Here is a 23,516-nt window from a genome sequence, read left to right as displayed (position 1 = left end):
AAAATAAATTAATCCAGCTTTCTCATAAAAACATACTTTGAAAAAGATCATTGACTGTGCACTAGCCGTTCATTGATATACCAGTGACTTTCTCATCATTTTTCTTCACATTAACAAAATGAAGTTGTTTAAAGACCCATATGAATTTCCACAATGCACTTGTTGCTAGGCTGTCTACTGAAAATGTTACTTTCATTTTTGCACAAGATGAGAAGAAGAGATTAAACTCCTCCTGACATTCCTGAAAAAATATTCTGTCTTAAAAAATATTCATAGTGAAAGCAGTTAAAATACATGAATATGTTCTTGTTATTACTTTTTTATATATGCAGCTCTTGCCATTGCTGGACAGACGATGCTATACAACTGAATTGGAAGTTGTGGAGGACAAGCTTTTTTCAGTAACTCTCAAGATAGAAAAAGTTTCAGAGTGCCTGAAATAATGAAGAAGATTCACTGAATGCAAATGACAGCTTTCATCTTCCTTTATGAAGCACATGCTCATGAATATATACATTTTTGCATATGTAGAAGCTCAAGTGTATCTGCCTTCCGATCAATGAAAGAATAAGGATATTATGTATTCAGAACTAGTTAGAAGTTTGCTTTTTTTGTTGAATTCTCCAATTTAATTGAAGCTGCTTTCCAGAGAAGGAACATTTCAAAGAGGCTGCCAGATTTGAGAAGGGGGCACTGTTATCCCCATCTTCTTCCATCTAAAGGTTTTGTCCTATGTTAAATACCAGTGTTGCTTTTGGTGATAGTAACAGCCTTTTTGGCAGTTCAGCGCTGTCTGTCTGCACAGTCTGTCCGCGCAATCTGTCCATCTAAAGTAGCGGAGCATGAGAAGCTGATCTCCTAAGGGAACTCAACAATATCGACAGGCTTGATTGACATAAAACCAGTCTCTCTCTTCCACCTCCACTGAACTCTTAGACTAAATTCAGGGCCTGATTGAAGAGAGATAGGGCTTTAGCCATTGACTTCCATGGGAACAGAATTGGAACACTAGCAGCTACTGCCCTCTTCTAAAGCAGCCCTGAATATCTTGGCAAATGCTTTTTAGGAGCACTATCAATTTGATCCCACTTCCTTCTCAGGACCGAAAGCCAAGTTCAGGGCTATTTATGTCTTAACTGGAGCAGGCTTTGGATTGGAACTACAGCAAGCATTTAAATCTTCTTGAAAAATGTGTTATGGCTTAATGAACCTTGTTCAGGCTAAAGCTGTTATTTATTCTTGGTATTAGTGTTTGTTACTGTCAGGTAGAAGGCAAAGAAAGAGCAGTGCCTTCTATCTTGAAGAGTTTATCAGGATGGAATAGCCTGAAATTTGTCTCAAATGAATCAATTCTCACTTCTCTGACAGGAAAATACCAACAGTACATTTTCTAGATATGTTTCAAAATACCACACATGCTCAAAATTTTGAAGATGTCAGGAACCATATAAAAAGATGTGCTTATCAGTTCAAAATATGAACATCTACAGATATCCAGATTACATTTTCTATTAAGTCAGAGGTACAAAAGGTGAGAGTAGAGGCAGGAACACAGGCTGCTGCTTTTTTTTTTTTTTTTTTTTTTTCCCCCAGTCATTGTGGTCATACAGAGGAAAATGAGAAAAGTAAAAATTCAGTTCATAAATTGAAGAGAGTCTGTCAGGAATGGAAGAGAATTAAAGCAGAAAATGTTTAAAAGAGTCACCTTTTTCTTTCCTCTCATTCTGAAGTGTTTGGGGGTAAAAAATCCCACTTCTGCTGCAGTGTCTTGATTATTATTCATGTAATTTTGGTATTGTTTGAATAGTTCCTAAATATTTTCTTTTTTAATTGATAACCATAGTACCTAATCGTGATTTTTTTTCTGGTCTGATGTAAATTTATTAATAATTATTTTTAAAGCACTTCTGACATTTGATGAAACCATTAAAAAAGAATTCTACTTAGCAATAGTTTTGCTGATATAATGGAATAGGATATGCTCTTTCCAGTACCTTCTGTTGTTACATTTTTGATTAGTAAGAATGATAGTACTAATGTCAACTATTCATGTCTGATCTTGCAAAGCCTAGAGAACCTTTCTTAGAAGGGATTTCGAGAGGGCTGAAGTAAACCAGATATTTGAGTTCTTCTGTGTACTTAGATCAACATGTTTAAACTCCTAAGACTCTGTTCCACTTTACCTTATATCCTGAAGGAAGAGAGATTAATTTGATTTCTTTATATTTTGAGGTTGGTTACCATAGTTGTTTCCAGTCGTAAACCATTAAGACCTACGCCACTTCAGAGCTAATAAGATAATTTTCTGTCTTGCTGGATGTAATAAGCTATATGCCTGTGTTTAAAAAAAAACAAAACAGCAAACGACAACCCCCCAAAGCCATCTTATCTGGACTCTGTCTTCCTGTCAGAACATTTTCTTTTGATCTTCTTGCTTATGTTAATGCTGAACAGCACAGATCAACTCTTTCTCCAGAGTTCCCCTCAGTTTGTTGTAGAGGAATATAACCTCCTGTGCAGAAACTTACCTGTGAAGGCCACGGTACCATTGTCCTTTTCCATCTTCTTCCCTACCTCCTGAAAAGTTTGTACAATGTTTTTCACATATTTTCTGGATGGGGGCAGGGGGTTAAGGTTGTTTGGCATTTCTGTTCAATCTCAGTCAACTTTAGGAGGCCCCAAGTTAACAACTAAGAGGTTGTCAGATGGTAATACTGGATATGGGTATTCCAGAAATGGCAACAGCTTCCTATTTGTGGTTGATTAATATATAGAGAGGACATGTAGTAAGCCATATGACTTCCTAGCTTGCTCAGCCACATCATAGTGTATGGGATAATACCATATGTGTACACTAGCAAATGATCTTGGCATGTGTAAATACCCAATGTGCGGATGGTTTTTACATGCTCCTCCTAATGGTGTTGTGTGTGGTTTGATAGTTGTTCAGTGCTTAAAACAAAAAGCTTTTGAAGCTTCAGATGTGATGTTTAATAGGTCTTTCTCTAATGCTGGCTTAGCACCTGCTCCTCCCTCACAGTCACATCAAAGTGAATTGTAAGTAACCGCTCTGAAATCATGCAGCATCGCGCTGTGGAGTAAAACTGGTGAAAGTGCAGGGCAATCAGCTCTGTAAAATCTCTCCATTTGCAGAAAGAACCTCCATAGCCACCTGGATGCTTTTAAACCTTCATTATTTTAAATTTAAAATGGTTGGCTGAGCATTGCTTTTACCAAAATCTGATACAATAATCGAAGTCAGAGGTGGGGAATGACCTCTGGGGTCACACAGTCGAGCTTTCTGCCAATAATGGATTGTTCCCTGCAGTTCAGTTTCTAGTGACCTTGGAAATTACTAGCCTGGTAAAATGGTAATGAAAAAACAAAGCTGTTAAAGCTTCAGAAGTAGCCAAAGTGATGCTGTCCCGATGAGAAATTGTGGTTTTGATGTGAGATCCTCTATGTGCATTGCTCCTTGGTTGCAGTTTTCAAGTGATCGCAGTTCTCACTTTCGGACCCTTTTTGAGCTGGCTGTAACTAAGAGTTTGGGGGAGGTGAGCTTATTTTAATATTATGTGAATTTATCTCAGCCTTTAACCAAATCGTAATTTTTATTACAAATATGAAAGTCAGCAAGTTGACTAACCTTCTTACTGCAACATTTCCTTCATGTCCCTGCACTTCTGTTCTTTTGACATTTCAAGCCTCCCAGAAACAGGAAATGAGGAGGAAAAAACAGATTTCTTGCTTTTTTCCATGGAAACCCCTGGTTCATTAATTCTAGCCTCTAGTTGTCATGCCTGGGAACCCAAAAATTCCTGAAAAGATTCAGATGTGACACATCATTTTTAGATTTCTTTCAGCCAAGCCAGTATTAGTTTACTTCTCTGTTATTGTAGACAATAGACAATCCTACCATACGCCTAATGAAGTGGGTAGAGTTTGGCCCCTCTCTTAAGAAGGAGGCAGCAAAAGCAAGCTCCCACCAGCAAGCTAATTACAGTTCTAAAATATTTTTTAGGAAGCTGTTAAAAGCTGAGTAGATGGGAAAAGATCCCAAGACACAAAGTTCTCTTCCTGTTGTACCCGTTTGATGTGTGGTGATTTCTTCACTGGGGGTCCCTATTGTGAGCTGCCTTTTGGGGTGTGCAACTCTGGAAATACCCTTTCTTCCCCGAGCTCTGCTCCCCCCCCCACGACTATTGTATTCACATACACAAGATCCAGTTGGAGAGGAAAGGGGGTTCCTCAGCTGCCAGCTTGCTTAAAAGAGGAGTTAAGAGGAAAAGAAAGCTAATTGGACTGTGCTTGGCAAAACTGTCTGTTTCATTCTGTTTATTGTAAAGGCGTGGGTGCTGAGAAACACAGAAATAGTGAGAAAACTTAAACAGATTCTTGCAAAGTTTTTACAATAAAAACAGAAAGCTGCTTTAGTAAAGCAGTGTTTATCCTTGCACTAATGCTCGTCATGAATACGTGTCTAACTTAGCTGGAACTAATGCCTGACTCTTACTATTCCACTACAGCAACTTAACGTTCTGCGTAGGCTGATTATTTTTTCAACAATATTTGCTAAATTCTTTTAAGGGCTGCCAGTATATATTTTTTGAAGCTTAGTTAATAAGAACAGCTGCCAGTGGAGTCAAGGCTAAAAGAGGCAAAAAATATCTGCAGAAGGCAAGATTTTACTTCAAAAGATCAGTATTACAAAGCACTACTGTTGCTGGTATAATCACTTTCATTGGGGAGGATGCTAATATAGACTGGGTTTCTTGTCTTCACAGCCCCCACTGAGCCTTTGCTGTGCAAATTTGCTGATGGAGGGCAAAAAAAGCGCCAGAATCAAAGCAAATACACACAGAATGGAAGGCCGTGGCCCAGAGAAGGAGAGGTAAGTGCCACACGGCAATTATTTTCCTGGGGTTTGGCAGAAGTCAACTGCAGACCTGGAGGTCTACCTTTCAGGCCTACGAAGAAATCAGATTGCACACAAAATAGAATAGTTTCACACAGAAAAAGGTATGTAAGCAGGGGGGGAGAGGGAGGCTTAAAATAACATGCGGGGCGTACAGTTACAGGAAAAGAGAATTTCAGAGCTTGGTGTGGAGCTGTGGAACTGTGCGCAGGCTTGCACCACCACAAACACTCTGCAGCCGGACCTGAGCCCAGTATTCTCTTACTGGTGTGCCATCAGCACCGTGTATACCTTTTATATACCCCAAGCGATTTACACTTAAGCAACTCAACAGTGTTACTTCCTCCATATAGTTCCCGTTGATAAAACATCATCAGGGATTAGGTGGGTTTTTACAAAAGGGAGAGATGCTCTTGCACATCCAAATGTATGGCCTTGTAAAAGTTTTCCAAAAGGTTAGCTGAGCTGGGCTCTTCAGTCTGTCCAAGACAAAACAGTTTATAGTAGCCTCAGCTCCATCGTGTGTACAAAGTTTAAAAAAAGAAGTATCTAATGGTTGCTTTCTGCTTTGCTACAAATAGCCTGTTACTGGAGTTTCCTTTCTGTGTACGTGTACATGAAGTGATTCCAAATGTGGGTGAAATAAGGAAGGAATTTATTTGACTCTTCAGGAGCTTGTTTACTCTTCTTGACTGTTATATAGGATAAAGACACTTGAATGATTAAGGTAGATCTGGTCATAGTACATTCTTATGCATGATTATAGCTACGAAGGCTGAAGGACTTACAAGTATTTCTATCCTAAACACCTAGTCTTTGTGTTTGTGATTCAGACTTCAAGGGAAAAAAAAAGTATGTTGCTCAGTTGTGACCCACTAGAATACAAGTTTGTTGGGATTTTTTCTTTTTTGTTGTTGTTTTTGATTGGATTTTTTGTTTGTTGGGTTTTCCTGTATTTACTTCAATTTTACAAAGCAAATAGACAAGAAAACAATTTGTATTTCTAAGTTATATGTTTCTAGAGGGTTTCTGCTTTTTTGTAACTACTTGATTTTGCTAGCTGATGCTTTTTGGACCATTAGCTTATGACATATACACTCTAGCACGATCGGTGAGCTCCTAAAACAGAAAGGCCTCTTGAAAGGATAGAAATTTTTCCCTCCAGCAAGGTGGTTGTTGTACACTGTTCCAACAGTAATGCTCCAGAATATTTTTTAGCTTTGTGGGCTGAAAGTGGGCAGTGTGACAACCACATTTGCTACAAGAGATTGCAGAAGTGTCCAAAGGTTCATTGGAGTCTCTTGTGTCGTATGTCTCAAACTATGGAGACATCTTCTTAGGAGCTATTATGGTTTGTCATGTTAAGGATGTACTGAGGAACAAGTGCACAAGTGCTTCAGCAGTAGACTCAGGTCATTGTATACAGAGGTTGAAACAAAGGTCTATATATAGGAGACAATAATGAACCCTCAGGAAGTCAACAGTCCATATTTTAAAGACCTCTAAATCCCCATTTAAATAGTAAATACCATCACAGCTATTATCTCCACTGTTCTATACTTCCTTCAGTTCAAATCAATAAACAAGAGAATATAAAGTTAAAGCCAGCAAGGCACCATTATGCCTATGGCCTCAGGGCATCAGCTTATTACGTTGTACGTAGTCCATTTGCTGCTAGTGGAGTGGCTCATATTAAGCACAGTGATATCCCTGTGGCCTAGAGGCAGGGTGTGGTTGCTGTGTTCATAGTATCAACATTTAAAAACTAGTTTTCAGGGCTGGAAGCCATCATCCCTTATTGTTGTTCACAAAGAACTACAGAGCTGTTGTCATGGTATAATCTACAAATGTGGAAAGATTGTAAAGATCCAAACTCAGAAATATTTCAGACTAGGAATGTGTTCTGTTTTCTTAGATTTTGTTAGATTTTCTCTGTTTACTAACATCTGGTTGATACCTTTTGCATCAAAGACAGGAATTCATGTTCTCTTTTAGGGTCATTCATTCATTGCATTTCTTCCCCACTGTTGCAATTTTCTTATTTCCAATGTAAAATCCTTCTGTGTAATTACTCTTATACTCTATATGCAGTAGGGTTTTTCTAACTCTTTGCCCTTTAGTGATCTTACTCTAAGCATGATACACCGTTCAGTTGCTTTCTGTGTAGCTGCGCTTGGGTAACCTTCTTCCAATTACTCCTGTCAACTTTAATTTCTTTAAAAAAGAACAGGCAGTGAGTAGTGAGGAATAATTGATATATGACAAGTGTCATAGTTCTGATGACAAGTGGGATCTGGGCATATTCCCCATGCCTCTGCTTTTTCTTTGTTTTTTCCCCAAAGGAAAGCATTGAAACAGTGTCCAGGAGATTACTCCCTCAGTATTTCCACCCTGGCCATATCCTGTGGCATCTAGACCAAGACGTATTTTGGCTATTGTTCAGATAAGCCTTTGCATTCTTCAATACTTACGTGAAGGGCATTTCTAAAACTTCTGAGGTTTAACCAGCGTTAACACTGAGCGTGCGTGAGGATTATTGCTCGGAAAGGCTGATCCCAGGGAAATGCCACTAACGGTTCTGTCGCTGGCCTCAGATCTGAGCATGCAAAGTAGGGAACAGGCAGCTGTGCCTGGGACTCCGCCATGGGGGGGGAACGGCAGGAGATCTAGCGCGGAGGGGCAAGTTTGCCGCAGCGCTGCCTCTCCAGCCATGCTGTTCTTGGAGGTTTCACGCTCTTTGATGGAGAGCTTCTGGGGATTTTTATAGGAGAAGATTACTTCTTTTGGGTGAAGTTCTCAGGCCATACTGCAGAATGTAATAGAAAATCTTATTCCTATCATACATTGTTGTAGATTGCGTCATAACCATATAGAACTGTTTTAGTTGGCTCTTAAATTGGCTTACCTTTTGAAGTCAGGTCTTTAGCAATACACTGAATTTCTCTAGGGCTTTTCAGGTCTTTTTTCGGTATTTGGTCACTTGGCCAGTTGTAACCAGGGCAGAATTCCTGACCTCGAGTAGCACTTTCTGTCCTTACTCTTCCACTCTTGTTTGAAGCCTCAGGAAATACTCAGCAGATTTACTGAGGCAATTAACTGAGGATTTGTGATGGCTGACCAGTTCTGGACTAAGGAGCCAAGAGCTTAGATTACTGATGGCTTTATAAAAGGCTGTCAAATTAGGTATCTAACATACAGGTGCAATAAATGTACAGTGAAACTTGCAAATGCTGGAAATATTTGCAGTGAAATTCTGACCTAATAACTGACACGATTGCTGCACAAAGTCCAATTACTTTTTTTGAGGCTAGTTTTTCCTGAGTCACACTGGTTTCATTCAGCACTCTGTTTTGAACCTCCCTGACAAGACCATTTTGAGATGGTGGTCGAGGTTAATCAGATTCAAATTCTGATTGTAAAATATTTATTTTGATTTACTTCTGAATTTCAGTTAACAAGTCCAGAGGTGAGTGACATATCTCAAAAAAAATTACCATTAGCTGAAAATATATCTGGGGAATCAACAGTAGTTACAAATTGAGATCGGACTGGACTGGTTTTAAAACTGCAACTTAAATTTTACAACATAATCTTTTATTTCAGGTTTACTGAAACTTCATTTTGGTTATTCAGAAATAAATATTTTGATATGTGTATTCAAGAGAGTGGTTATTTGCAATTTATCTGGTAGAAAGAGAGAAATCTCACAAAGTGAAAACAAATGAGATCGCTGTGCATCAGCCCAAAGCTTATTATTGTTTACAGTTCTAGAAATGGTAGCCTTTCTGGTTATGGTCAGCCCAAACTGATTAAGTTGGGGATTTTTACAATCACAGTATTTTGAAAATTTTGATAACTTCATTTGCAAGCTTCTGTGAAACTTGGACCATTTAAATATTTGCATAATCTTTTTGCAAGACACTATCACCATTACAGTATTGCTGTATATATCACAACAGCAACATGCACCACTGAATGCGACCCCCTTGTCATTGAATTTGGTCTGATGTCTAAAACGATATTTAATAATGGCCACCAATAATTCTGTTGGTTGCTTTCTTGCTTCTGTAATCTTGGTTACATTTTTTGTTTCTAAATAGCCAAGAGATTAACCTCTGTTTCTTTCCCTTCCCTCTCTTCCTCCTTTCCTCCTTTCTCCTTTGTTTTCTTTGAAGATCAGTTGCTGAAATGTCTGAAGAATTAAACATGGTTTTAATTCTTTCTTAAAAAAATAAGATGACTTAGTAGTTTGGGAATGTTGCTTTTGTTAACAGTTTCTCTTTATCTGCTACTCATTACAGTTTTGTCTAATGCAAACAGTGATTTAGAGAGAAAAACATACAATAGGTAATTTGAGAGACTTCCCAATTTTTTGTAAAGTCAGTACCAGTGAAGGGCTGAAGCAGTTGATGCTGGTGCTGGTCATCCTTTCTGTACCAACAGCAGGCATTTAGAAATGATTATCTGTGCCAGGCCCATTTATAACTCAGACATAGATGTATTTTTATGCTTCCAAGGAGATAGTTACTACTTAGTTGTGTTTCATAATCCACAGTGTCCAGGGCTGATGCATTTTATACCTAGACAAACAATGTTTTCTTCTCTGTGGGAGACAGTTTCCAAGCCTGTCCAGGTATGCAGTAGTACCCTCATATGCAAACCATGCACAAAGACATTTACTGTGTATTTAGCATGCGTGTGAGTTAGACATTGGTCAGTATTTTGCATGCTTATTTTCAGCAAAACCTTAGTTTAGCAAAGAGAGGAATTGAACCTGAAGGTTCAACACAGAAGGAGAAAGTAGAAGGGAAAAAGGTAACTGGCAATAAGTTAAAAGATACAGAGCAACAAATTAAAACTTCCTCATGACACAAGATGCTGTCATTGTGAGCAATGTTTTGGAAAGATGCCTAAGTGGCACAAATACCAGAGACCAGTTTAAATGGTTGGATTTTGAGCTTATAAAACAGAGAAGTATTTTAAAATAATGACCTATATGCAATCACTGTACCTGAAATCAGGATTTTAAAAGGGACCATTTTTACTCATAAACAGGGCCATGGTTTGGTTAAATAGAATCAGGACTGTACCTTGTCTCTGAGATTAGTTTTCTTATTTTTCATTTTGTTTTTGGATTTCCTTCTACAGTGAAAAATGCCATGCCATTTGCCCCAGAGATTTTCTTGCAGTTGGTTTTTCCTCCAAACTGCTGCTACAACAGTGTTTTCTTTTGCACAATGAACAGATGTTGGAGACAGGGGAAAAGGACATATCTTTTTCTACACTCTGCTGTATCTCAAAGAGATATTTGGTGGGCTGTCATTTTCAGTAGCACTGCAAGCCGTCCCTGGAAGTCTTCCCAGCTCACTGTAACACACATATTTAGCGTGCAGATGTGACTGTAATCCACAGCTGCTTTAACACTGGATCAGACTGATGGCAAAACGGGTGTGCCAGATCCCCAAAAGCAGATGGTTCATGGACCTGAAGATGGCAAGGTTAAATTTATGAGCTGGCTGTGAACACAGAATGATTCTGGCTTATTATGTATGTCCCTGTAAGGAGGGTATTATCCTCTTCTTTTCCCTTTTAACTTTTGTAAACTCCAGCACTTATCTTTAAATTCATCAGATAAATTGAAGTGGGAACAAAGTGACTCGACCCCAAGAACAGAAGCTGTGTGGATCAGACTTCCAGTCCCGTTCTGTAGGACAAAAAGGGCTTCTTGTCATGCATTTGGGTATCTGAACTTGCCATTGTGTTTATCAGCTCAACCTCTGACCTTCTGAGGTTCATGAATCACTTCCCAAGTTTGACCTCAATATTACATACTTTCCCTCTACAACCACTTTTTTCTTAGAACTTCCTTAAGGAGCACACATCACTGGGAAATGCTCCGTTTCTTTCATGTGCATCTATATATTTAAGAGGTGTCACATTAACATTCTAGATTTCTCCTCTAAAAAGGAAAGGTGGTTTTTATTCAGAAATAAATTCAGAATTTTTTCTAACAATGTGGAACATTTCTGACAGAACTGTGTGAATAATCAAAGGAAGGAAATCTGCCAAGTTAACTTTACTGGTGACTGAGCTTATTTTATTAAATCAGTATTTTAAATTAATCTAATTTGGGTTGTTGGCTTCTTCCCCTCCTCTCACTTCCTCCTGAAACAAGGTGTTTCAGTCAGACTATCTGCTGTCAGGGCCCGAGAGATCCTGTGCTGTGATGCCTGGCAGATATTAGCGGTGGTAACAAAACAACTCCAGGAATTTCAGTGTTGAGATTTCAATTGATTCCACCGTAGTAGCCAAGAGCACACCCATTCCCCTGGGACGGCAGTCCCCCAGTGTGAAAATACGGGGGGATCAGTCAGAGGCGATGAGGAAGAGAGACTTCTCTTCTGGTTTAACTCCCACGTCGGTTCACCGTAGAAATCCCTTGAGTCCTAGGATGCAACCTTGGTTTTCCAAATCTCACCTTAAGGAGGAGAAACCTCGGGAGCCTTACGCATGGAAAACCTACCGTATCAGTGGATTTCACCACTTTGTAATTTGTAGGTCTCTCCAGTTTTTTCCGATGGGGCTGTGGCCTCCTGCACAGTAAGAAATCCTGCAGTGACAGCAGCCTGGCTTTGCGCAGGTGCTCCAGCACTAGGCGTAGGCTGGCCAGAGCAGGTTCGAGGGGACGGTGTGGAAGATTCCCCTCTGAGGAACAGGCATAGGACATCTGTGTAGTAGGTCAATATTCTGGTGAATTTTTGCACACAGTGAGGGAAAAACTTGTTTGCTGCAAGTAGGTGGTGATATATTGATGGAGTTGTTCATGAAAGCTGCTTCCCATCAGCACAGAAGGTATCAGACAACCTAAAATTTGGTCATTTATAGGTATTTGTGATTGCTGGAAGACAGATACTGGACTGATAAAGGTTCTTGTGAGACTTCACAGAGATTTGGAAGAGAAATAAACCTGCCTTATTTCACCTGATATTGAAGATGTGATAATTTATTTTTTTATAATCACTCCGCAACTTAATCATTTCTTTGTGCGATTTGCAAATCCAATTTACATAAGCTATGCAAATGTGATGGTCTAAGAGTCTTTTTAATGAAGCAAATGTGCTCATTTGTGTTCAAATCATAACAAAGAGGGGGAGGGGACAGAAACAGAACACCTTGTCTTTGCCCATGGAAAATTTTGCATGTTAAAGTGTTGAACAAAGGCCTTCAAACTTACTGGAGGAATCCTAGCCTTCCAGAGGCTTTCTGATATTCCCTGCACTTCATTGAAGACCTGAAATTTAAAGAAAGGTGTGGATAGGGTCTCTTGTTACTAGAATCTCTTTCTTCACCAATGTCAATAATTAGAAAACTGCAGGAACAAAATAACAAAAATCTTCATTTCTTTGTCTTAAGTTCAGACACTTCAGTAAAAATAAACAGTAAGTAGACACATATGGTTTAAATAGTCTTTTTAAAAAAATCAGTATTTCAAATGAGATGGTGTTATTTCTCTGTCACATGACATTCTGAACAGACCAGTTGAGTAATCATTGAGAATGGTCTTTATTTATTATCATGTGTGGGGCTGATAGCGGCTATCCTTTTTTATTAGTATTAGTATTAGTATTAGTATTAGTATTAGTATTAGTATTAGTATTAGTATTAGTATTAGTATTACTTTAAGGGATTGTATGTTGAAGAAGTGCAAGATTTTCATTCAGTAGCTGAGTGTATGTCCATTATCTGGCTGAGCGGCATAAAAATTCTGTGGTTCAGTTGTTCCATCGTAGGAGAATTATCTGACAAATATTTTCCTAAAGCGGCATTCATCAGTGCTACTTTCTCAGGTGCACTTCATCAGAAGTGTCACTATCGGAAGGAGGAATAAGGTCTTGTCCTTCCACTGAAACATCAGCAAAACAATAGATGAAAAGACCTGGGAGAAAATGCTCTTCAGCACAACAGAGGACTGCTGCAGAGGCATCAGCCAGTGCCTTGGTATAGTTAATACTGTATTAAGCACAGAGTTAGCTATATTCAGTTTTGGTTTTGACAAAGCTGGACCTCTGTCACATGGAAGTCTGAGGCCAGCCCTAATATTCTGTATTTGGTATTTTTGGAATTCCTGTTTGTGTGCTATGGAAGAAAGTGCAGACAATTTTCCAGTAAGTCATTACTGCTCATCAGTTTTTATTCCTAATGAATGAGGATGCTTCAGACCATAAATCTTTCACTGGTCCAGGCTAACTGTTGCCTCTCCTGGGCTTCCAGCCAGCATAATTTTGTAGGGAGGAATTACACAACTTGATGAGAAAGAGGTAAATAGTCCTCTGTTAGCAGCTATTTGAAATAGCAGCTGTTTAATACTATTCAGCAATGGGGGATATTAGCAATATTACTGGGCAAACTGTAGGTGGTATACCATATGTACATATTGCCGCATGCTGTGTGGTATTTGTCTGATGTGAAACTTTTCATTTACTGGCAAGTGTGATAGTGATATTTATAGTGGTCACTGCTGAAGTTCTTGAACAGATTCTGGTAATCTGTCACCGTGCAGCATGGATATGGAGCACAGATAAGGAGATGAGTGTCAAGCCTTTCGTATTTTGTGCTTGGCAGGCCCACCACAGTGTCACTTATTCCTAGCACCAACGATCAGGAATGGACGTGATGCTAATATATAGAGAATGGAGCATGTGCGGTTTGTCTGCACGTGCCCACACACAGGTCAGAGGCGCGGTGGGGCTGGAGGGTGGGCTGAGGACCTGTGCAGAACCATGTGCTCAAATATCCATAATCCAGGTAACCGAAGGCAGCGTAAACATGTGTTTGCACGTCTTGTGGACATTGAGCGTTGTTAGGGCTTCAGTGAAAAAGCTGCTGCAAGTCATCCTTTCTGCACCCTCATTCTTATTTATGTCAAAGAAACTAAAATCAGAGCAACTGTTCGTTTTCCCCTTTCCTCCCAGCCCTCCCCTTCCCTTGTTGCCACTTTGTCTCCAGGTCACATTAATGCGAGCTGTGGGATATAGCGAGCTCTGATCCAGGCAGCTATAACCTAGGAACTCCCTTATTTAGAAAGCTTGGATCTCTCCTTTCCCAAGGAATTATAAGGGTATTTTTTCTTAGTATTGAGTAGACATGTGATGAGATGTTAAAATGTCAACACCTTGATTTATAGAGAATATTGTAAGTTATTTTTTAAAATTGTTAGAACTAATTTTTCTGTCCCTCTAGGGCTTGTACATACTATTTGAGTTTTCTTTACCAGCACAGGAATATAAAAAGAAAGCAATAACAAATTTTACAAGTGTTAAAAAGAGAAAGGAAAATAAGAGAGGATTTTTTTCTCTAAAATCTATTCCAGACAAAAAATGTTTATGACATTAAGGTTTTATTGGCTCTCTTTTGGGATGAACTGTGTACATTTCCATTAGTAATTGATGCAACCTTACCAAACAGTATGATATGCTGAGAATGTATAAGACGTAAGAATACAAAAACAAGTAGATCATCCCTCATGATTTTCTAGGCTAATTAATATTTACATCAAAATTAGCATTGGTTGGGGTCATCTTATAGTTGATTCTTTGACATTTTAAACTTGCAGAATTAGCCATTTTTTATTTTTCTTTGTATGAAATGAATGCATTTTAAAAAAGTAGCCATGTGTTCTTGGCCTTAGTCTCCTGAATTATCCTTTGCTTGGGAGATAGTACATATTTTATTTAAAACAATGGCATTTTCAATAAGCAAAACATTTACCCTAGTGTCTGCTTATAATGAGAATAATATAAAAATTTAATATTGACATGAACTTTTTTTTTTTTGCTACATAAGGTAGTGTGAAGCCTGCCCTTTCAGATCAGAAATTATTTTTGGCCTCTGGGAACTTGGACCATCTCCTCTTAGACCAGCATGCAGCTGCCGGGCTAACCTGGCTCTTCCAGTAGTGCTGCCTGCTCTCTGCCTGCTCGTCACCAGAGCATTTACCCTGGCTGCTCACCTGCCTGCATGGGAGCTGGCCAAGCCCAAATGCTTTCCTGACCTGTCTGAGCAGCCATCTGGAAGGGGACAGATGCCATTATTCAGAAGTACTTCGGTAGATGGGTCCAGGGGCATTAAAAGCTCCCACCAGGAGCACAGACCCTGCTGCATGCTTGGTAGAGCACCTGTCCTTGAAGCAAATGCTGCTGTCTCATATCTCAGGCAACAAGCATATGGTCTGTATGACAAACAGAGAGAAATACAGTGCCTTGGGGTGGGATGGTGCCATGGCCATTTTTCAGCAGCTCCCAAAGAGGTGGCAGCACCTTGGCTAACGGGGCCCTCTCCTCTCTGCTTCTAACCCCACACAAAGGGAGATGTCTTCCATCTCCTGGTAGTATCTTACATTGGCAAGATTTTCACAAAGCGGGGGGGGAAGGGTGGAGGAAGGAAGACTAAAAGTCAAAGCAAATGCAGTATGTAGGAGGAGAGATTGTCAGCTCCCCATATTCAAGTAAACACTGGGGAAAAAGCTGGTCCTTCCTGCACAGCCCCAGCTGCTGTCCTGAAGCTTAAGGTGGAGCAGGGAATTCAGTCTCCAGCCCTGCCCTCTCCCTGCTTTTCCTGCAGTAGCTGTGGGTATGTCCGGAACGGTGGCGGCGGTGATGGTTGTTAACTGGACGCTGTTTTGACACTGCCAAGTCCTTTCACACAGGTCACCATCTGCTTGGTGGTGAACGGCAGTTGAAAGGCTCTGTGTAGCCCATTAACAAATTCTTTTGCTGTCCAGACCTCTGAAGTATTTTAGAAGCCTTGTTCAAAAGCTCAAGCACTTTTTTTTTTTTTTTTTTTTTTGTCTTTTCTGCTTCACAGCCCTTCTACTTTTGTTTCGTGTCTCATGGTAATGAATTAACTGTAAGTAAGGGTGACAGCCCAAGAAAATGGTAGACTGGGGTCCTGCAGGGTGTAGCCTTTGTAGGAAAGATGAGGCTCCTTCCCGAGAAGCTCTCGTGAGTTGGCTGTAGAATATTCATGAGCTACCTGTCTCACAAGCAACAGCAGGATTTGGCCCTCTGTTGTTATAGTGAGCAATCGGAGGTAAATGCATTGATCCCAGTGGAGTTATTAATTGACACTGGTGCAACAAAACCACCATTTGCCATAAAAGTTACGGAGAGATGACAACCAACGTACTGGACAGATCTTTTTCTCAGGAAGCTCTCTGGCAGGGAAGGTAGCCAATCTGTCCATGCTGCTTTGGGCCATCTGAGCTTCCCTGGAGAATTTAGATTTCCATCTAAGTTGCATTCAGTTTTTATTCATATTGGCTTAGAATATGTTTAATGTCTTTTTTTTTTTTTTTTCCCCTGCAGTAATAGTAAAAATCTGTTTTTCTTCCCTAACTATGTGCAGGCTGGCATGGCTTTGACTTACGATCCAACAGCTGCTATACAGAATGGGTAAGGAATGCATGTTTTCTTATGCCTTTCTAAAAATTATTTTGAATGCCATCTTCTGTTTTCTCTTTCTGTGGTGAAACTTACTCAGAAGCAAATTCACTCAGTCATATTTTGTCTGAAGCATGTAATGTCATATTGTCAATTTCTTCTTTTAGTTTCCCTTTTGTTTTTATGCCCTCTTGTTTGTAATACCCATTTGAATGGGAAGTTGTTTTTCCTAATAGTTTCCATCTCTATTTGGCAAATGCTAGTGGATTTATTTTTTTTAATCTCTCTCTGTCATGAAGTGGAAACCAATGAAGTTTCCCTTTACTGACTTTGCTTTTGTTAAAATAATCATTGAAGATTCCAGTGTATTTTGGATAATAGAGCTGTTACTTCATCTGGGGCTCTCTCTACAGGCTGGCTGGCTTCCATGGCATTGTCTGAATAGAAATGCCAAATCAGAAGAAAGCCTTAAATTAGTGTGTAAGCAGACGGGATTTACGGGTAAAACTCTGAGCAACACTCTTCATTTCTCAGCTACCATTTGAAGACACAAGGGATTGTAAAATTTTTCAATTTTAGCAAAGAAATTACATCATTTTATTATTTACCTGCCTGATTACATTTCCAATTATTTCATGAGCTGGAAGAACAGAGCCTTGAAATCTAGCTATCCTTTCAGATAGGCAAACAACAATTTGAAGAGAAGCAGGAGGTTCAGCCGTGAACTCTTTGACAGTCACTCTTTGATCAGAGAGATGTTTGATATCATTATCAAACTCCATGCATACTTCTGTCTGTGTTCTCCAGCTGAAGGGGAGAATGCATTGATACAGACAAGAATGGGTTTATTTGTTAAGTATTTGTTCAGGCACTGCTAGTTGAAACGTTTAGGAAAAAACTAACATTCCCAGTACTTTAAAAAACAAAAAACAATGATAATAGTATATTTTGCTTAATTGCCTTTTACAAGCAGTAGCTTTGCAGGACTCGTGATATTCCCATGTTGTGAAGGAAACGGCCAAACCAGAGCAACGCAGGAAAAAGAGGGCTTTCACACTGTGGCTGTGATTTTAGAATCCTCTGGCTCTGTTTCCCTGTTATGACCTCCCAAACAAGTCTTTCTTCTCTGTCGTCATACTTTTCAGCTGGTTACATGCTATAGGCTATAAATAAAGCCACCACTAGTTCATAGTCCACCAGCATTTCGTCTGGACAACTGGCTTTTATTTCAGTAGAATTCCTGCATGTCAGTTGCATGAATGTTTGGAAACTGTAATTTGAATGATCCTTTGAGATGAATATAATTTTACCTTAAGAATATATTTTTTTAAATTATGAAAGTCATCTCAGAATCAGACATCACTTGTATCAAAGAGTACCAGTACTGCTCAGGTATTCAGGCTGCTCAGGTGGTTTGGTCATTCAGTTGTTTGAACTTACTGTCACTGATCATTGGGAAAAGAAGTAGTACACAATGTAGAATTTCAGCTCTCCGTTTTTTAAAATGTTCTTTTATTTGTAGAGCACGAAATAAACTACAGCCCTGGATATCTCTCTACGAGTGACAATTAATTACCGCTTTGACATATCTCTTCTTTCTGGAGTGTCAAAATATTTTCAATTCCATCAAAACAAAATCATCTCATTCAAAATGTTCTTATGGTGAGATCTTGATTGTATGCAGTATTATAAGGAGAAGCTGTTATTATGCGGGAAAATCGATTTGTCCACCAAAATTTACACAACTGTTGTTCCTTCCTTTGGTTGCATCTTACCTGGGGATCACCAGGACCCTTTGGTTACACAGTTTCTTTTTAGCTCCCCAGACATTCATGTCATAGTCTCTACATATCCTGTAGTTCTACATTTTTACTGTTTTTCAGAAGCCTCTTGGCTTGCAAGTGCAACAGAAGTCTATCTCATGGGTTTTGTTTTAGCTAAGTCTGGGAGCACCTCAATGCTTTGCTCGTAAAATGGGCAAATACGATTTGTTCTTCAGTGACACCAGACACTGGTATCATGGCAGGCGTGTGGCCGTGGTGAAAGAGTTAAATGCTCTTAAGCATGATGAAGTTCACCTAACTGTCAATGAAGGGGAGTTAAGCAAACACATTGCTCTTCCTCACAGTAAGGACAGTCAGGAAGCGAGCACAGAGCTGCAGCTTGCAGCCTGGTTGTGTCGATGGTGTGCCTGTACCTGCCCTGTGGGTGAAATCCTCCGTAATACTTTGGCAGTAAGGTGGGCCAAGCCATTAGTGTTTGCACGGAACAGTGTCACCCAGAGGTCTGTAAAACAAAGACTGCTTCCTTGCAGCAGGCCTGTTTGGTGCAGCAGTCAGGTTAAGCAGCTGTTGACCCTGCACACAGCTCAGGACTTGTTGATGTGCTGTGATAAGCATGAGTCACTTGGCCTTTTGGGTGCCCACCAGTGTGGAGCTTAGTGAACTGAGGCTGGAGACGGGAACTGTAAAAGTACCCAAGCCAAGGTGAAGATTCAGGTGAGGTATGAATGACCAATAAAACTTAAAAAAAGAGAGATTGACTGCACGTGCTGACATCTGTAGAGCCCTTTATAGGGTTGATGCATTTTGATGCATGTAAGTTGCTAAGTCTGCACAGGATTATATGGAGGGTGGAAGCCTACTAGAGAGACATGTCTCTTCAGGTGTCACAGGGTGGTATTTAAAATTCACAATTCCTTAAGAGGTGTGGATTATATTAGGGTTTGGGTCAGGGCATAACCACACCCACACCTCAGAGAAGAATCTGGACTCTTGCATGTTGTCCAGATGAAATGGTGGGTTCTCATTGCTCATGGTGCAGTATTATCACTTTTATTACTGTGTAACTGCATATTTGCCTTGAAAATCTATAGCAGGAATAAAACAAAAGAGAGTGAGAGAGAGGCTTTCACTAGAAATAGCTAAGATTTTTTCGCCACAAAGGAATAGATAATTTTCTTCTGAGTCTATTACATTGTAAAGCTTGATTCTCCATTTCATTATATTGTTTTTATGCCCATGTAACTCTATTTGAGCATCCAGTGATTTTACACCAGTGTAAAAATGGTATAATGAAGTGGAGAATCCAGCCTGTAGTGCACCTTAGCATTGCAGTATGAGTTACTGAAGACATGGTAACCACACACTTCAGTAGGTAAGCTCTTTTCCCCCGCCAATCTCTCGGCGTCTTTTTTGTTTTATAATCAGCCTTTTCTGAATTGCATTTACAAAGGTACTCAGGTTTTATTTTGGGGAGTAGTGTGCCTGTTGTAATATGCTATTGATTTTTCAATTTGTGGTATTAATATTTTTTTAGTGGTTTAATGCACTCATACAAAGAACAGAAAAGAGCTCTTGTACTTGCACTGTAAGGATGCTCATTTAAAATCGTCCTAAGGCTTGAGTCCTCCTGGCCATTTGACTAAGATTGCGATGTACTGTATCAGTTTAATATCTGATATCTGGGGGACTATACTGTGCATTTGCTGGCCAGTGGGCTCAATATTCAGATAGGTCTTTTTCATCTCAAACATCTGACTGTGTGGCTTATTGCAACAGAAAATTGCTGCCTTGATAACGCTTGGTAATACTGTTACATTATGTGAGCCCCAGGATACTATTTATGAATCTAACTCTTTCAGTACTGCCCGCAGGCATGAGGCATGAGCAAATGGTGTTTATTGCAGTGCAAATAGGATCTTGCTCTTGTGCAGATTCTGTGAGGAAGCTTGCACATTCCCCCATAGGATGGGAACCATATGGATTTTTTTTCCTACTTCTTGGCAGGGAAATAGCGACCAGACGCTACAGATAGTGCAGTCCCCAAATGCAGAGGGAAGGTTGATGTAGGAGTATGTGCTTTGTCTGTTAAGCAACAGAAGCTGTTCTTAAAGCATTGCCTGTGCGTGCCTGATGATGATGTACTGGGAATGTGGTTCTTTTAACATCTCTTAAAAACATTTTCTTCTGACCCCTTTCTAAACCCTTCTTCATGAGCATCCAGGAACATCTTTTTGCCTCCCAGTGATGAGTTTTCCCTGTGCTTACGGAATCTGGGAATGCTGAAAAACTATTTTTAATACAAGGGTAATGTCCATTTTGCCTCACCCCTGCCACCTGCCTTTCTGTACTTTTGCTTCTAGCATTGCAGTTGCAGCCGAGGAGCAGGGACACTGGCTCATGCCTGCAAAAAGCTGCACAGACCAATATAAGGATGCAAAGTGCATTTGCAGAAGATGCAACTGAGCCTTTTGGAGAGCTCTCCTTAGAGCCCACAGGTCAACTAGCACAAAGCCTACAGCTCTCAAAGTACCATACCAGAGAATGTACGTTATAATGCCACGAACCTTGGGGAAATAATTGAATATATCTAAAATGAGTCAAAGCTGTATCATTCATCTCTCTTTCCACTCCTCTTTGTGATGTACCCATTCTGATGACTGAGAATCCTGTATTCCCTTGGACAGGCTTACAACATGCATCTTCCATCTCATTTCACTTCTCACTGAGCCTAAAGAAAAACAAAAAAAAGGGAGAAAGCCTAAGATCAAATATGGCAGGGTCAGCAGTTGTAGATCTTGTTGGGATGCTGTAGGGTTTACACCAGAACAGGCCACTCTTGCATTTTTGCTCCTCCTGTCTTTTATTAGGTCCCCAGCATGTCACTTATGCCAATTACATGTTAGGATATTGGCCTATTTATATTTAAGGGAATTTGGAGAGATGTCTGCCTGTCCCGTGGGTGAGAGCACGTTGAGCCCTCTGTGAGCGGGCGCTGCTGGGGCAGTGCATAGCTCCAGCACTGTGGTAGGCTGAGCATCCCACACCTTGGGGAGGCTCCGCTTGGGTCTGTCCTCGGCAAGAACACCGCATCTTCACCATACCACTGTACTTCACGCATGGCAGAGATATCCACATACTTTTTTTAGATCCCTTTTGGCACAAGTGACACTGTGGCAGGAAGATAAGCCTTCGTGTCTGGGTGTGAGGGATTCCTAATTGCAAAATGTTTGACCTACAGCCTTTCATGGTGACTCAGATTGCTGAATTTGTTTTATTATTGTTAAAATTGAAATATATGAACTGGATTTTCTCACGTTGTTGTTTGCTACATCAGATTTCCTTCCTTTCTCTTCTATAACGCTCTGATGAGTGAATTTTGACAACATAGCTGAGTGTCCGGATAGCATGTTTTATTTGATGCTTATTTGAGAGCATTCCAAACTGCGGCAGATAAATGGTATTGGCAGGGGTGTTGGAAGGGTTGTATTTTTCACATTACCAGAGTGTATATTCTACAAGCTTATGTTCTATTCAGATAACTGCATCTCTAAGCTGAAACAGAAATGGTTAGCTGTCTGTCAAGTTCTGGGCTTAGCACACGTTTTCTGTAAATTTGGTAGTATTTGCTGGGATTTATTGGAGAGTTTATTCCAAAGAGTCAGCACTACTTCCAAATGGAAAGTTGTTTCTCCCCTGCACTTGTCTTTGTGCAGGCAGTTTTTACGCGATATGGGTATGAGCGCAGCACCAGTGCCAGGCTGATGGATTGAATGAGAACAAAAAGGGGGGAAGAAAAGTGTTGTTTTCTCAAAAGAGTTTTGGTTTTATACGGCTCTTCAGTTTAAGAGGTTTATATGTATTTCTATGCATTATAGTTTTTACCCATAGAGTACATTCTGTTAGTCTGCCATTGACTGTTTTCATGTGCCACACAGAGCATTGCTTAGTGCATCCACTTACCAACAGCACAGCCAAAATGATGTCTGTTAACCTTGATCAGGGAGAAGGCCCCTGGGACAGGACTTTAGACAGCATATGCATCATGTTAATGCCATAGATGAACCTGGCTAGTGCTATAAAAATTCTTCTCCCCCCCCCAAGGTTGTATGAACGTAACATTTGATACAAGCAGTGGGACAGAAATGCCTCTAAGTTCTCATAATAGGATATATATAAAATTGGGCAAAGGCACAGTTTTAAAATAGTCTCTGTGTGAGCATTGTAAGGGCAGATAAATGTTCCTAAAATAGCAATATATTTCTATTAAAACAAAAAATCACTCAGACGCCACCTGCTGTTTTTGGCATTTTAAAATCTTATTTGGAATAGAGAGAACAAATGATTGCTTCTCTGCCTCCCTCTTCCCTCCTAACTTCAAATGTTTCCACCCAACCTTCAAAGACGGCAGCCTGTTTTTCCAGTGCTATTGGTTGGATGAAGTTGGTGGTTATTTGAGCTTGCATCCAGAATGACTGCATCCAGTCTGAACTAGACTGATTAGTAGTAAATCCAGGATGCCAGGGCGATCAGGAAACAGAGCACTTGTTTAAACATCAGTAATGATTTTTTTGTTGCATGGCTCTCATGGAAAGCTACTGTTGATTGCCTCAGCGTGGGGAGAAAAACAGCATAAAAAGACAAGGTGTGTAATCCACTTCACCGTTACAGAGAGAGCACATGTGCAAAATTTTCTGTTACTCCTCTAAGATTGGTGCATGCTGTATGAGGACTATCTGCATGGGGTATAAATTGGACAAGAGAACACTACACAGGATTGTTTCGTTCTCCTGGAGTCCAAAATATCAGCATTTTGACAGCTGTAAGACCACAAGCATTCTTTTTTAAGCAATTTTATTTTTCTAACTTAGAGTTAAAACTGAAAAAAGGGCAAATGCAAAAATCTTTACAAGCACATTCATATTAAGTACTTACACAATCCACCAGTAGCAGTATTTCCCAAGTGATAATTTTATCAATAATCATTAACCCACAGGGAAGAAGCAATACAACATTTATTACCATCAAGCAAGAGATAGTGCAACTTTTGTTCGTAGCATGCAACAGTGGAAATAAAAACAACTAAATCTGAGATTTTCAGTGCTGCCTGGGGCATTTAGACTCATAATTCCTGATGTATATGGAATGTGTTATTCTCAGCATTGAAGCATTAAGATCTGAAAAGAAAACAGCACTGCATGTAAAAACGAAATCAGTAATATTGTCTTCGATATCACATAAGAAGTTTCACTAGCTAGCACTCTGGAAAATCAGCTGCCTTTGCATTTCAGATAATTACTTCTTGTATCGTGAAGTTCTATATTTGTGCTAGTTGAAGTGAAAAAAATATGCTTTGTGTAAATATTCCTCCTCCTTTCCATT

General features: G+C 39.8%; 1 protein-coding gene across 9 annotated transcripts in view; it reads left to right on the top strand.

The window, feature by feature from the left end:
* The window catches only part of RBMS3 (RNA binding motif single stranded interacting protein 3), a 718,180-nt gene that overhangs the window by 621,886 nt on the left and 72,778 nt on the right, over window positions 1-23,516 (top strand). For all 9 annotated transcript variants that reach the window (XM_037383217.1, XM_037383218.1, XM_037383216.1 and 6 more), the window contains 2 exons: window positions 4,785-4,891; window positions 16,319-16,365. In XM_037383217.1, coding sequence (XP_037239114.1) covers window positions 4,785-4,891; window positions 16,319-16,365 — 154 coding nt within the window. The remainder of the gene's footprint in view (window positions 1-4,784; window positions 4,892-16,318; window positions 16,366-23,516) is intronic.

Source organism: Falco rusticolus, chromosome 4, assembly GCF_015220075.1.
Source record: "Falco rusticolus isolate bFalRus1 chromosome 4, bFalRus1.pri, whole genome shotgun sequence".
Lineage (NCBI taxonomy): Eukaryota > Metazoa > Chordata > Aves > Falconiformes > Falconidae > Falco > Falco rusticolus.
This window is presented reverse-complemented; position numbering and strand designations above follow the sequence as displayed.